Source organism: Amphibalanus amphitrite, unplaced genomic scaffold, assembly GCF_019059575.1.
Source record: "Amphibalanus amphitrite isolate SeventyFive unplaced genomic scaffold, NRLGWU_Aamphi_draft 000735F_arrow, whole genome shotgun sequence".
Taxonomy (NCBI): domain Eukaryota; kingdom Metazoa; phylum Arthropoda; class Thecostraca; order Balanomorpha; family Balanidae; genus Amphibalanus; species Amphibalanus amphitrite.
In genome coordinates, this window is record NW_024882229.1 from 49,194 (window position 1) to 63,317 (window position 14,124).

Consider the following 14,124-nt stretch of genomic DNA (forward strand, 5'->3'; position numbering starts at 1 on the left):
AACGCAGCTACTTGTACATCACCGTCCTCCTTGTGGAGTCCCGATGCCAGTCGGTAGCGGATGAAGCGATCACGCCACGCCGGCCACTTCTCAGGAGAGGTGAAGTCAAAGTCTTCTGGTGGATGGAAACCAGGCATCTTGAGTGACGATGCAGCACAGCAGCTACACGAAAGTCTTCAATAACGGCTGATAAAAATCACAATAATTACATGCACGCTTCACAAAAAAGTCACTAACGCTTGCTTATGCTTGCTTGATGAGTGGCACGGCAGGTTCAGAAGGCAGGCTGCGCCATGTTTGTGTGCTTGCTTGCTTGGCTCACGAACCCCAGGGTGCACACGCCACCAGTACCAGCCGAGAACTGTATTCAGCGAGCGGGGCGGCGGTGGCCCGGGCGGCCACAGCCCAGACTGCATACGATACCGGCGCCGGCTCAGCGGCGGCGCCGTCGCCTGAGCCGGCGACGTCTCCGCTGGCACCCGTTCCACCATCAGTGCAGCCCGCTGACGACCCTGTACACGTTAGCCCTCGTAAAACTCGCAGCGGTCGGATTTTCGGGGTTTAAGAAAACCAGCTTTGTGCTTGGAGTACAGCTTAGCTTTATATAGGAGATCTTATTAGCACACGCGTAAGAGGGGGAGATGTATCGTGGTGGCTGCTGTGGTCACACCCCGCTCTATAGCCTGGAGCCGCCGCTGAGCCGGCGCCGGTATCGTATGCAGTCTGGGCTGTGGCCGCCCGGGCCACCGCCGCCCCGCTCGCTGAATACAGTTCTCGGCTGGTACTGGTGGCGTGTGCACCCTGGGGTTCGTGAGCCAAGCAAGCAAGCACACAAACACTACCACTACCCCTACCGCTACTCCTACCAATACTACTACCACTACACTACCAACACTACCACTGGGTCATGTGAGGTCACAGATTATCATATAAACTGATGAACTAAAAAAAGAGTTCCTAATCGTGCTCCTACTCGTGTAATTCCATTATTCTTCATCATATTTGATGGAAATGGCGCCTTGTGACAAATGTGACGCATTGCGACAAAAGCGGTGCATTTGTACTTGTCGTTTTGTCATGCATCCTTCCACCGAATCGCACCTTTATCGGACCATATTTGACAAAGTTGTGCGATTTGCGGCAAAAATGGCACCTCGTGACAAATGTGGCGCACTACGGCAAACGCGGTGCATTTGTGTAAGCGCATTGAAAACTGTCTTTATTTACCGAAAATCAACACCTTCATTCGCCTCTGTTTATCAAAATAAATAAGCTGCCAATCTGCAAATGAGAGGCACCCGCCGCCGATCGTCATGCATTTTAGTTGTAAAGTTCATCAAACCCGGCTGCCGATGCCTTGAAGACCGAGCAAATTTGGAGAAAATGCACCTTTTTCCAGCGCGTGCCACGTGCGACCCATCCACCCCCCGAGACCCGAAACACGCCACTGCACGTGCCCTTGACGTCATCAACACCCTGCGAAAATTTCAGCACCCTCGACCGCACCGTTTGACCTGTGCACGGCGTCAAAGCACCCCTCTGCACGGTGCAAACAGACAGACAGAGTTTCATTTCACAAATAGTATAGTAGACAAGCGGCTGCGCCACTTGCTTCGCGGCGTAGCCATAAAATACGCAGCAGCCAGTTTGCTTTCGAATGGTGTTTGATTCATACCGATGAGCCGTCTGGAAGCAGATATATAAAGGAATATTCTGATGGCTTAGTTTGATAAAATTTGGGTCATACGGGGTCAAGTCAGGTCAAGTCGGTCATTCCTGGTCACACTGGGTCAGGCCAGGTCACCTTCGGTCAGGCCAGGTCACCTTCGGTCAGGCCAGGTCGTATAGGTCACCACGTCACATTGGATCGGCCTGTGCCACACTTCTACTAATTCTACCCATACCACTACTCCTACCACTACCCCTACCACTACCCCTATCACTACCACTACCACTACCCATACCACTACTCCTACCATTACCCCTGCCACTACCCCTATCACTACCACTACCACTACCCCTACCACTACTCCTACCACTACCCCTACCACTACCCCAACACTACCCCTACCACTACCCCTACCCCTACCACTACCCCTACCCCTACCCCTACTACTACCACTACCCCTACCACTACCCATACTACCAGTAAAACGCCTTTTGGGCGAAGAACGAGCGAGCGAGATAGTGAGCCCTGCACGTGCAGAAGGGCGAGAGGGTACTTCCAACGGGCTTGTGCAAAGCACCCTTCTAACCGGTCGCTAGCAGTGTACCAAATTTGAACGCAATCGGCCCAGCCGTTCCTGAGATATGGAAGCGGCATTCTGCACGTGCGCACGTGCAAACGGGGTCCAAAATGACTTTTGCACGGCACCCTACTAACCGGTCCCCAGCCGTGTACCAAATTTGAGCGCAATCGGCCCAGCCGTTCTCGAGATCTGGAAACGCCCCCTGCACGTGCGCACGTGCAGTAGCACCCTAACCGAAACACATGGGAACGCATTGCCTTGTGGGTGCGAACCTGTATGCCAAGTTTCAGCGAAATCGCCCCACTAATTACCGAGTTACTGAAATGGGAACAAATTTGGCACCTCTTATTGTTGTATTTTGCACGTGCAGTGGGGGTCACTCACATAGATGAAGAGTATCCGACCTTTGGTAGAAGGGATACAGCTACCCTATAAAAATGACCGCAAGACAATCGCTCAAGCCGCTGCTGAGATATGGGCCTCTCAAAATCATTACTTTTGCAAAACTGCTTGAACACCCTTGACTTTTCACGTGGCACGTGCCACGGCGGTCACTGAGATGTATCAAAAGTAGTCAATTACGGGGTAGAAGGGATGGGGTTACCCAGCAAAAAAGACCGCAGGCCATTCGGTCCACTGGTTGCTGAGATATAAGCCTCTCAAAAGCGTTACAGGCCGGGCCGGGCCGGGCCGGGCCGGGCCGGGCCGGGCCGCTCATACTGAGATTTTTCCGTTATATTGAAAAGACTTCGCTTCGCTCGCTGCGCTCGCTCGCTCGTAACTACCCCTACCACTACACCTACCACTACCCCTACCACTACCCCTACCACTACTCCTACCACTACCCCTAACACTACCCCTACCACTACCCCTATCCCTACCCCTACCCCTACCACTACCACTACCCCTACTACTACCCCTACCACTATACCCCTACCACTACCCCTACCAATACTACTACCACTACCACTACCACTACCACTACCACTACCACTATCTAAAAATCTAAAAAAGAGTTCTGATTATCTAAAAAAAGAGTTCCTAACCCTTCTCCTACTCGTGTCATTCCATTATTTCTAATCGTATTTGGTTGAACTGGCGCCTTGTGACAAATGTGGCGCACTGCGACAAAAGTGGTGCATTTATTCCTGTCGTTTTGCCATGCATCCTTCCACCGAATTGCACCTTTATCGGACCATGTTTGACAAAGTTGTGCGATTTGCGGCAAAAATGGCGCCTTTGGACAAATGTGGCGCACTGCGGCAAACGCGGTGCATTCGGTTAAGCGCATTGAAAACTGTCTTTATTTACCGAAAATCAACACCTTCATTCGCCTCTGTTTATCAAAATAAATAAGCTGCCAATCCGGAAATGAGAGGCACCCGCCGCCGATCGTCATGCATTTTAGTTGCTAAGTCCATCAAACCCGGCTGCCGATGCCTTGAAGACCGAGCAAATTTGTGAAGAAATAGGTACGCACTTTTCCAGGGCGTGCCACGTGCGAACCATCCACCCCCCGGGACTCGAAACACGACACTGCACGTGGGCGTGACGTCATCAACACCCTGCGAAAATTTCAGCCCCCTCGACCGCACCGTTTGACCTGTGCACGGCGTCAAAGCACCCCTCTGCACGGTGCAAACACACACACAGAAAGACAGAGTTTCATTCTACAAATAGTATAGTCAGGGGGGCGACACGGCTATTCGCGCAATGTATTCATTTATGGGCCGCGCGGGGCCTCGCGATGACGCGGCTGGAGGCAACTGCTCAGCGCGCTAGGATACTTCTGGCGGAGCCGGGCGCTGAACGGTGTGCAATGAATGGGTTATGGTCGGGCAGACAGAGATGAGGCATTGAATTTGAATTGACATCAGCAATCAGGTGGGGAAGGAGAACGTTTCTAATCGAGCTTGGGATGGGGAAAGCCGAAAATATCACGATCGGCTCATAGCTCCGACAGGGCCGGGTGCTGTACCATGTGTAGTATATTTAGGCGGGCAGACAGAGATGAGTTATTGGATTTCAATTCACCTTACCATCGGTTTCTGGTGAGGTTTGAAGACGTCTTTAGTCAAGCTCGGAGTGGGGCACCGGCCACTAGCGGATCCAGGGGAAGGCATTTGGGGCAAATGTCTTCCCCAACAACCAGGGCAGCGCCCGAAATCGATTTTCGAGAATAAATGAAAACTTCACAACTTTTCTGAGGAAATGTTGGTTAATCACACCGCACATCAGTGCGCAAGGAATCGAAATCCGAGTTTTTTTTAAAATTAATTCCGAGAAACCTTTTTGGGGTAAGCCCCCGCAGTGTCCAATACCGCTTCCTGGATCCGCCAGTTGTGAATAAGTCACGGTCGATACCGAGCTTCGGCGGGACCAGGCGCTGTACACGTTGTTCTTTGAATGAAGAGGTGGACAGACACCTAGCCCCACATCCTACTGCTATGCCCGTGCTTCTGTGGGTGAAGCACTAAAGCATCACGGAATCCCAGAGGACCTGCGAGTCGACGAGGTGGCCGCTTTGGCCGCCGGGTACTGCAGCTCCCTGGAGTTGCCTGGGACCGATGGCAAAACAACAGCTCCGGCGGTGCCCCTATGGGCCGTAGTAATTAGTGAATTCCCGTAATGTAGAGATCATATCCTCAATGATCTCCATTACCATTTTATATTTCTAAACAATATGACAGACCAATTATGCTTGCCTACGTTCAGGCATTACCTCTGATGGTCATACGCCCAGTACAACATGTGTTGTCTGTCAAACAACAATCGACGACGGGATCCCTTCTCATCATCTCTTAAGCCATCGGTTGTCAATTCACCCACCCCGTTTCCCCTAAAAATAAACGGTCAGATTCGGCCTGGGTCCTTACGACCCCTCTAAATTCGCCAGAGACGGGATCGGATCGCCGTTATTGCACCCGTCTTAGTGTCTTCAATACTATGACAGCTTCGACCACGGACGTCGGACGGGGTGATCGTTCCACGAATGTACGCACCATCCAGGCCTAGGATGCATCGAGGTTTAAAAGGATGCAGTCTGTAGATCAATCAACAAACAATGGTGGTAGTATGCAACCACTTTAAAATATCTCCCTGGCTCCCGCAACGTTCCAACGCCCCTCCGTTATGCATTCGCCCTGTGTGTCCGCCGAGCCGGCTTGCCTCCAATGACGTCATCGGCCGGCCGGCGGCGTTCAAGGTCAAACGGCTGGTGTCCTTACCTGGAGTTCTATAGCCTTGAGTATAGTAGATATTTCTTTTTTTAGTGCCGACTGCTCGACATTGTAAATTGGACAAATTTGACCTTGTTTTCCTCCCTGTGACGTCACAGGTCAAACATGGAGGTAATCGGCGTGCATCTAGTGTATCTCGATGAGTTTTTTTATTATACTTTGAGTTTTCCGATCCGACCATTAGTTTTGGAGATACGACGAGGGCCCTTTGCCTCCCCCTCCGTTCCAGCATGACGTGGAACTACCTGCCATAGGTAGGTACTTCAGCGGGGCACGGGATAATAATAAGAAATCGAAATGCATTATGCTTAACCCTCGCTATTTCGCGTCCTTCGACGGCACAAGGGGGGGTACGACCCCCCTCGCGTTTGGCCCCTGATGGAGCTAGAGCTTCGCGGAAAAAACGAGCGTGTTGCCCGTCACGAGAGGAAGCCGATGATACCCAATTTTAACCCGCGCACCGACGGGGGGTGCGGATATCCGCCCCCCCTGAGGTTTTCCGCGAATAGCGGGAAAACCGCGGCGCTACGCGCCGCGAAATTTGGTATGACTATTCCCTTATCAATTTTACACATGGTGTGCAAGTTTGAACCTCCTACCTTTCAAGGTCAGGTCACCAGGTCACTTTGAATGACCCAACCTCAAGTCACTTTTTTGCAACTTTGTCACCGTGCCAGAGCTACAGTAGATGTCGGAGGCCTTTGAAAGTCGCAGGATGTTATTAGGTCATTAGTAGCTACAATTTGTATATCTCGGAATTTTGATATCGGTGACCTAAGGTCAGGTCAATTTCGCGACCTCCCCATTATAAGTCAATGGGGGAAAAATCAACTCCCTGTTTTTACCACTAAAACGGGTCGGAATGGCCCCATATACCATACATGACTTCATATACGATCAACCTTCACTACCTTGAGGTCTGCTTTGCTGTTGGGCAGATGTGAGGTCATGTGACGTCATCAAAGGTCACCAAAGGTTTTTGGCCAATAACTCCGTACAGGAACAAGATACAGACGAGTGGATGGTCTCATTGTGTTCAGCTCGTCAAGACGCATCGAATGATATACATGATGACCTCGAGGTCACGTGACCTGAGGTCAACCTTTGACCTTGACCTTTCGAGGTCAACATATATATCATTCGATGCGAATTCACGAGAGGATCACGATGATGCCCTTAGTTTGTTCCTATCTTGACTAATTCGAAAGTTATTCGAGAAAAACTCTCTCCATATTTAGCGCCGCCATTTTGACTTTTTCGACCCCTGTGACGTCATCTTTGACCTGACCTGAAAATGACCTTTGTAAAAATTGTAGATCTTGACCGTGCGTATCCGATGCCGTTTACCGCTTGTCGCTATCTTGCTTCGTTCTCGAGATCTCAGGGGGGGGCGGTCATCCGCCCCCCCCCCCCCGTCGGTACTAAGTTGGCGCAGACCCCCGTCGGTGCGCGGGTTAAGGTCCTAGGTCATCGGGTGACCTTCCAGGCTAGGTCAATGACCCGAAAACCGGGAAAATCGGGACCTGAGGCCTCTTGCACCAAACTACCTAGCTAGGTAAAATCGAAAAACCGGTTTCAGAATAAGCTAATCTAACGGTGGTAAATTTGTTTGCAATAACCCAATACATAATCCTACATGTGCTTGCTACATTTTGCACGCAAATTGTTACATTTGAGACTTAGACTGTGTATACGATGCAAAATAACCCAAGCATTGGTGCAAGAGGATTTTGGTGCAAGAGGCCTCTGTTAGAAAGTCGTAAAGTGTGGCTGCTATGTGGTTTTCCGGGGTGCTGATCACGAATATCGTGTTAGTTTTGATCAGGGATGATGTCTTCAAGCATTTAGACCAGGTCGGGTCAGGTCAGGACTCAGGCCAGGTCAACCGGTAGGGGTTGTGATGGGTATTCGTAATACGTGTCAACCGCCTCTGACAGCTTCGTAACATGTTACGAAGGCACCAAAACTACTTCGTAAATGTTCAAATGGTTGCTGAATTCGAATTCAGCTCCAAAAACTAGCCTAGAAACATGTAAAGCTCGAAAAAGTGAATCCGAGGTCACCCGAGGTCACCAAAGGTCAATGACCTGACCTGACCTTCAGGTGACCTTGACACCCACCCTTATGTATGGGAGCAACATCAATTCATATGTTTGAAGGTTTGAAACCCGAAAAGCTTGCAAACGCGCGGCTAATGCGAGCCGACATACGCCGAATCGCGATTCCGGCCAAACATGGTCTCGGAAAAGAGGTCACAGGTCAAAGGTCATTTGGTTCAGGGTCATGAAATTTTTAGGGTTGGTGTCTAATTGATTGATGCGAGGCTACTGAAAGTTTCGCCGTGATCGGCCGCTTTTTACGCGAGTTATTCGCGAAAAACCTTAGGAGATTGCATCAACCCCCCTGTGCCGGCGAGGGTTAAAACATATGCCCTCTGAAATTCTGGTCTTTGACACCTCGCCTTGAAGTACAGGGTCAGCAAAGTGTTGTGTTCTGCCTACAACACTGATCCTGTGTCCAATCGTTTCTACCCCTATCAATGGCGGTCCTGGCTGGCTGCCCCACTACATAGTACCTACGACCCCAGGCCGCCGAAGATGTTGTCTTAAACTGATGACCAGTTTCTCACAGATTGTCTACCAGAGTGACCGTGTCGCAAAATAAATGTGAGAAAATTCGATTGGAACGCGGTCAACACAAAATAAGTCATCATTTTTATCAAAATGAACTCCACTGACTTGCTCCAATCATCCTGACATTGAAAAAACATGCGACAATGTTATATAATACGTGCGCTATATTTGGTACAGTGTATTACTACATCAAAACCATGCAAAGCATGATTGCTCCTAGTTCACATAGGATGTAGTATGCTGAGTTCGCTCGAGAGCATTCCTCTACGTCATGTACGTCATAAGCAGGACAAGTTCAAAGTGGAGGGGCTCGAAAAACACGCACCCTCCCGCAGGATAAATATGTAGATGTGCCGTAGCACTCACCTGTCTGTTTGGCCAATCCTTGAGGTCGCAGTGAACAGCTGTAGAGTCGTGACGGCACTCGCGAAGGACGTCTAACGTGGAGTTGGGCTGCACGCTCTCGATGGGAGAGGATGCCACTAGCTGAGGAATCAGAGCTGCTGTCAGAACAGCGATGGCCAGTGGGGCCCAGCCCATTGGGACGGACCGGGTGGGTAGTGGGATGGGATTCGGTGGATGCCTAAGTTGACTAAGGTGACGAAAAGAGTAAGGAAAGTGACCACTGAGCAGTGCATACTCACTGCTCAGTGAGGCACAGCTAGACCGCGACTGAAGTCAGTAACTGGCAGTGGCGCATTTATAAGTGCCGTTGATATAGTCTGAGACTTTACCTATCAAATTCACTATCGACATCCGCTCCGCCATAACCATATCATTAAACCACCGGGCCACCGGGCCCCACAGGTTGAAGTTCAGTTCACCATTTGAGCGTGATTCATGCATATCTGGCGAACAACGCTCTGACAATGTTTATTGATTGGCACGGATGAAACGATGCGTTCTTCTTGAAGCAAAAGATGTTACGGCTGAAGCGAGTAAAATGCTGCGTTGCTATTTTACGGTTTGTAGTTTGCAGTGTCACGTAGGTATAGTGCTACGGTTTTCGCAACTATGCAATTTACTTATGAGAAACTTAAATATCGAAAAATATCGAATCCCTCAAATGACAAATCAGTCTTGTTTTGCATAGCTGGTGTAGTTTTAGTGGTTTGCTTCTGGTCTAACCTGATAAATTTGCGCTGCGATTACTTCCTCATCTGATATGCCGCTTCAATAACTTTGTCTATTCTTTAGGAAGGGGAAGGGGTACCTACAGGATCTTTCGGTCTGACGAGACCATTTAAGAGCCGGATGGGTGATAGGAATTAGGGGGAGAAATTGGTCTGGGTGGACACCCTAATGAGTCGTCGGGACTGAGCCCGTCCAGTGGGCGGCATTAGGGTGTGTCGATAGTCGCAGATTTGCGTTAGACAAAGATATAAATTGGCGCGAGCATGCCAAAACACTAGCCCTGCAGTTGGTTTTGCGTAAAAATGCGATTTGACGGGGCTCGGGCAGGTCAAAGTTACAGCGAAAAAGTCGCAGTCGACGGTGCTGCCACCTACATTGCCAATAACGGGCACTATCATATCGTGATAATTGGGGTAGTTTCAAATGAGAAATGACTTCTATTTTTGTTCATACTGCTTAAGAAGAAATAAAACAATTCGGAAACATACATTTTTCCCAAATATCGCGTTCCATTTTTTCCTGTTGAGTTGTTAGGAAAGTGGTAAATTTCAAGGTTGACGGCTAAAAAACGAAACAGGAGGAACAGAGCAGGAATCACCAAGACGTGTGCCGCGTCGATGCTGTAGCCTGTAGATAAGGGGTGAGCAACAGAACCAGCATACCTAACGATTTTGATTAGTGATAGATATTTTTCTCTAAATGTAAGACTATTAGTAACTCAGGCAAGCCTTCTAATACCTATAGGTATCAACAGGGTTGCGGTAAAAGGTACAATCGATGGCACATTACAATTATTCTGAGTTGGGGGTAACAACATTCTTCAGATACCTACCATCAACAACCTCACTATCTCCTATATGGGAGCTATATCATCTGATTCCAGCGCCCTGACAACAAACAGGTTATCACCAAAAATCTCTGTATTAGCGCCTACCGACATATGCTGAATGACGCTATCAATACCCCACATTTGTAAAAGGTGATTCGCCACACAGCCCGCCGGCGTCTGAGGCCGCATAGACCCAGGAACAGGGGGGGGGGAGGTGGCAGCGGGGGCGCTTGTGTTCGGACGCGCATCCACCGGCAAACACCTCGGTTCAGCTGATTAGTATATTTACAGTGATCGTACAGTACACGTTAATTCAGTTAACAACTCTGTGCTGATTCCCCGTGCCTTCCAGCCTCTTGTCCTCCGCCGCGCTCAAGCCCCCGTGCTGAGCCACCCGCTCAGCCCCGAGCCCCTCTCGCCGAGCAACCCGCTCAGCGACTGCCCGCCGCCGGCGATGCGCCGCATTATATAGGGGGGCTGGGCGCCCGCCGACCAATCAGCGGCCCCCACGCCACCGACGTCATCACCGCCGGCAGAGCTGCAGGTTTGGCGGCCGGCGCCCGCCGCCAGCCGCCGGCCGGCCGGGCGGCCGTGCGTCGCTCCCCAACACACACCCCCCCTACACACAGGAGAGGAGCACGGCCGCTCACACACACACTACAGCGCCCACAATGCACGCGGTTCACGGACCCCGCCTGCTACTGTACCGGGGGCGGTTGAGACGCCCGCACGTCGTTCGGTACGGCGCAGGCGGACCGAGGGCGGCAGGGGGCGGTTCGGGTCCCGCGCCGCGATCTGGGTGATGCTGCGCACACCATTTAGCGATCGGTGGTCTCACTCTGCCACCAGGTACGCGCTCGAGGGGACGTGTGACCAGTTCCGTCTGTGTCGGGGTTCTTGGCGACGGTACCATCTTGTTCCGCCTCTGGCAGAGGGTACACGTCCTGCAGTGCTCCTTGATGTCCTTATACATTCCGGGCCACACGAAGTTTTGCTTCACCCTTAGCGTGGTGCGGCGGTGTCCCATGTGCCCGCCCGTCAGTGGCTCGTGTGCCAGCTGCATCACATGGGTGCGCAAGGAAGGCGGCACCGCCGCCCTGAACCCACTCGCCGTGGTCATGCCGACGAGGTCGTTCACCACCCGAACATGGTGGGCTCCTGGTCCTAAGACCTTGCCCCACTCTCCCAGCATCGAGCTGTCGGGGGGCGTCTGATCGCTGAAACACCGTCGGGCGTGGTTGAGTGGTGGGCTCTCGTCTTGCGCCCTACGCATGTCGCCCCGCTCCACCGAGCTGGTGTCGCCTGCGTCGCCGTCGGCACCTGGACGGCTGCTGGCCTGTGCGCCTCTGCCCGCCACCAGTAGTGCTTCGCTGGCCGAGTCGACCTCACTGCTGGCCAGGACGGTCTCCCTGTCTGTTTGACGTGCGTTGCCGCTGCTGGGCGACCCGCCCTCGCAGCGGCTCACGCTCTCCGTCTCTGGTCCATTCGTGGTCACTGCGCCCTCGAAGTAGCCGCTGCTGGGCTGCCCGCCCCCGCAACGGCTCGTCCCGGACCCGTGGGGCTCGACGGGGACCCCACATGGGGTCGCATGGGTTGGACTGTGTCGTTGTCGGTTGAACCCTGCCGACTGGAAGACGGCGCGAGCAGTGCCCATCACTAGGGCCACTGCCCGCTCGCAGGCCTGTGCGCAGCGCCTTGCCAGACCGGTGTTCGCGGCCCCCGAACGCTCGCAGCGCCCGGGCCCCTGCAGCCTCACCTCCGCGTGGCTCGGTAGGGGGAGCGTCAGGCTCCCGAGCCTGATTACCCCGTTCCCGTCGTCGATGACCGTCTTTTCGCGGCAGCAGAAGTCTCTTCCGAGCACAATGTCGTACAGCAGGCCCCCAACTATCTCCACCTCCGGACAGACGAATGTCTTCTGCTGTATCTCGGGCCCCAGATTGTGCACCACTCCTAGCATCTGTAGCTCGTTACCTCCGGCCCCCCTCGCGGGCCGCGTGCTCGGTGAGGGTTGGAGGTGCAGATTTTCCCCTATCATGTCCCAGAAATCCCCCCTCATCATGGAGAAGTCGGCCCCGGTGTCCACCAGAGCCCAAGCCTGGTGACCTGCGACCCGCACCTCTACGGCTGACGCCGTCAACCCCGCACTGTGGGACTCTGATGGATTACGTACCGGCACTGGTCCCGTCGCACCGGTACTCACTCGTTTCCCTGTGGCTGACCCACCGCAGCTACGTGAGTGCCCCTATGCATGACCGCGGGATCGGGAGGGCACGCTTGTCCCTGATGTGTGGGCTGCCCCGCAGCGGGTGTGCCGTAGGGGGCAGGTGGGTAACCCACCCTCCGCTGCCCTTCACGGTCGCACCCCGCTGCCTGTGCATCTCCCCGCTGCCAGTGTCCCGTGTGTGTGGCGGGGCCCTCCATCGACGGGATATCAGGCGTGCCTATGGCTGCAGTCGCGGGGGCAGGCGGGCACCCCGCCCATCGCCGTCCCCCACGGCTGCACCCGGGACAGAACGGCGCCCATCCGCCGGCCTCCTCAGGCGGACCACGGGGGCGTTCCGCCCACTCCAGGCCCGCCTGCTGGTAACCGGGTGGAAAGGGCCGCCCCGCCCGCTCGTTGGCCTGCGCCTGCCGCGCCGGACAGTTGCGGATCAGGTGGTCCGGGCTATTGCAATGGAAACAGCGTCGCCCCGGGCCCTGCCTGTTCGGGTTCGGTCGCCCTCGTTGGGGGTTCCTCGCCCCCGCCCCGTGCCCCGTTGTGTCAAGGCGCTGCAGGGCGCGCTGCAGGTCCCCTATGCCCCTCTCCAGCGCGTCTAGGCGAGCTGTGCCCGGCGCGTCCCGGTCTCGGACTGCCAACGCCTCACCGCTCTCGTTGGGAGGGCGCATCGCTCGGAGTGCGTCCTGCTGTTGTTGGAATTTAGCGGCGACATCCATGGCCTCCATGAGGCTGGCCGGGTCCTTTGTCAGCACCCGCATCCGCAGCTGTTCGTCGCGGAGGCCGCACACGAAGCGGCTGACGATAGTCGCCTCCACGGACGGGTCACCGGCTGCCGCCCCCGGGTACGCCTCCCGGCTGGCCTGGCGCACCCTGTCCGCGAAGTCGCGAGTCGCCTCGCCGGGCTGCTGTCGGATGCTCGCCAGTTCAGCTTGTGCCTGCATTGCGTTCTTTGCCGTGCCGAAACGGGCTTCCAGTGCGGCTACCGTTTGTTGCAGGTTGCCTTGGATGTCGTCCGACAGCGAGGCGAAGTAATCCAGAGCGCTGCCTTGCAGAAGGCTGAGTAGGCTCTGCAGCCTTTTTTCTTCCCAGAAGGCGACCGTCTTTGCCCGGAATCGTCGGTACCATCGACCCCATGCCTGTTTGTTCTCCCCCGTGAAATTTTCAAAGTTGGTCAAGAGTAGAAATTCTCTCTCCATCTTTCGATGCTACACTGAGGTCAATTAAAAAAACTAGATTTAAATTTACTTAAGAAATGGTGTAAGCCAACGAATGCGCGTCCACTTGTGTCCGAACAGTCCTACCGACCGCGCCAGTTGTTCGGACGCGCATCCACCGGCAAACACCTCGGCTCAGCTGATTAGTATATGTAGTCGCCGCTCTATAATTTGGAGGCGTCGTTCACTCGTTGTCCGGTGACTAAGGTGGCGCTGATGTTTCGAACATGTTTTTTGATGCGCTCGGTGTATTGTCGCGGCGTTAGTTGCTGTCGTTTTCACTATGGAAGTTGGAGGAAGTCCGATGAGCTACGTTTGAGTTTGTGTCTGGACAGAGGATATGTGTCTAGATGTTATTAAGATCGAACCCAGACGCGTTAATTCCAGAAACCGTGTGAGAAAGGGCGCTGTCTGTGAGTAAGTCACGCTGGAAGCAAGAGTGACAATAAAGAGATGGCGCACGAGAGACATTTTTAGCGCAGATTGGGTTGATCAGACGCCTTGGGTCAGATAACAGAGAATTCAAGAACAAAGGAAGGCAGAGCAACAAATAATTAAAGCAGAGCAGCCAAAGTGGCAGCTATAGTTTCTGGAAGATCCGCTACTGG

The 14,124-nt window shown here is 53.4% G+C and overlaps 2 protein-coding genes across 3 annotated transcripts in view; one reads left to right on the forward strand and one right to left on the reverse strand.

The window, feature by feature from the left end:
* The window catches only part of LOC122365368, a 38,151-nt gene extending 29,362 nt beyond the window's left edge, over positions 1-8,789 (reverse strand). Inside the window, exon 1 of the mRNA XM_043336525.1 lies at positions 8,488-8,789. Within this exon, the coding sequence (XP_043192460.1) occupies positions 8,488-8,661 (174 nt within the window). The 5' untranslated portion in view covers positions 8,662-8,789. The remainder of the gene's footprint in view (positions 1-8,487) is intronic.
* LOC122365367 (glutamyl aminopeptidase-like) overlaps positions 1-14,124 on the forward strand; it is a 94,980-nt gene that overhangs the window by 49,193 nt on the left and 31,663 nt on the right. The gene's annotated exons all lie outside the window — the stretch shown is intronic.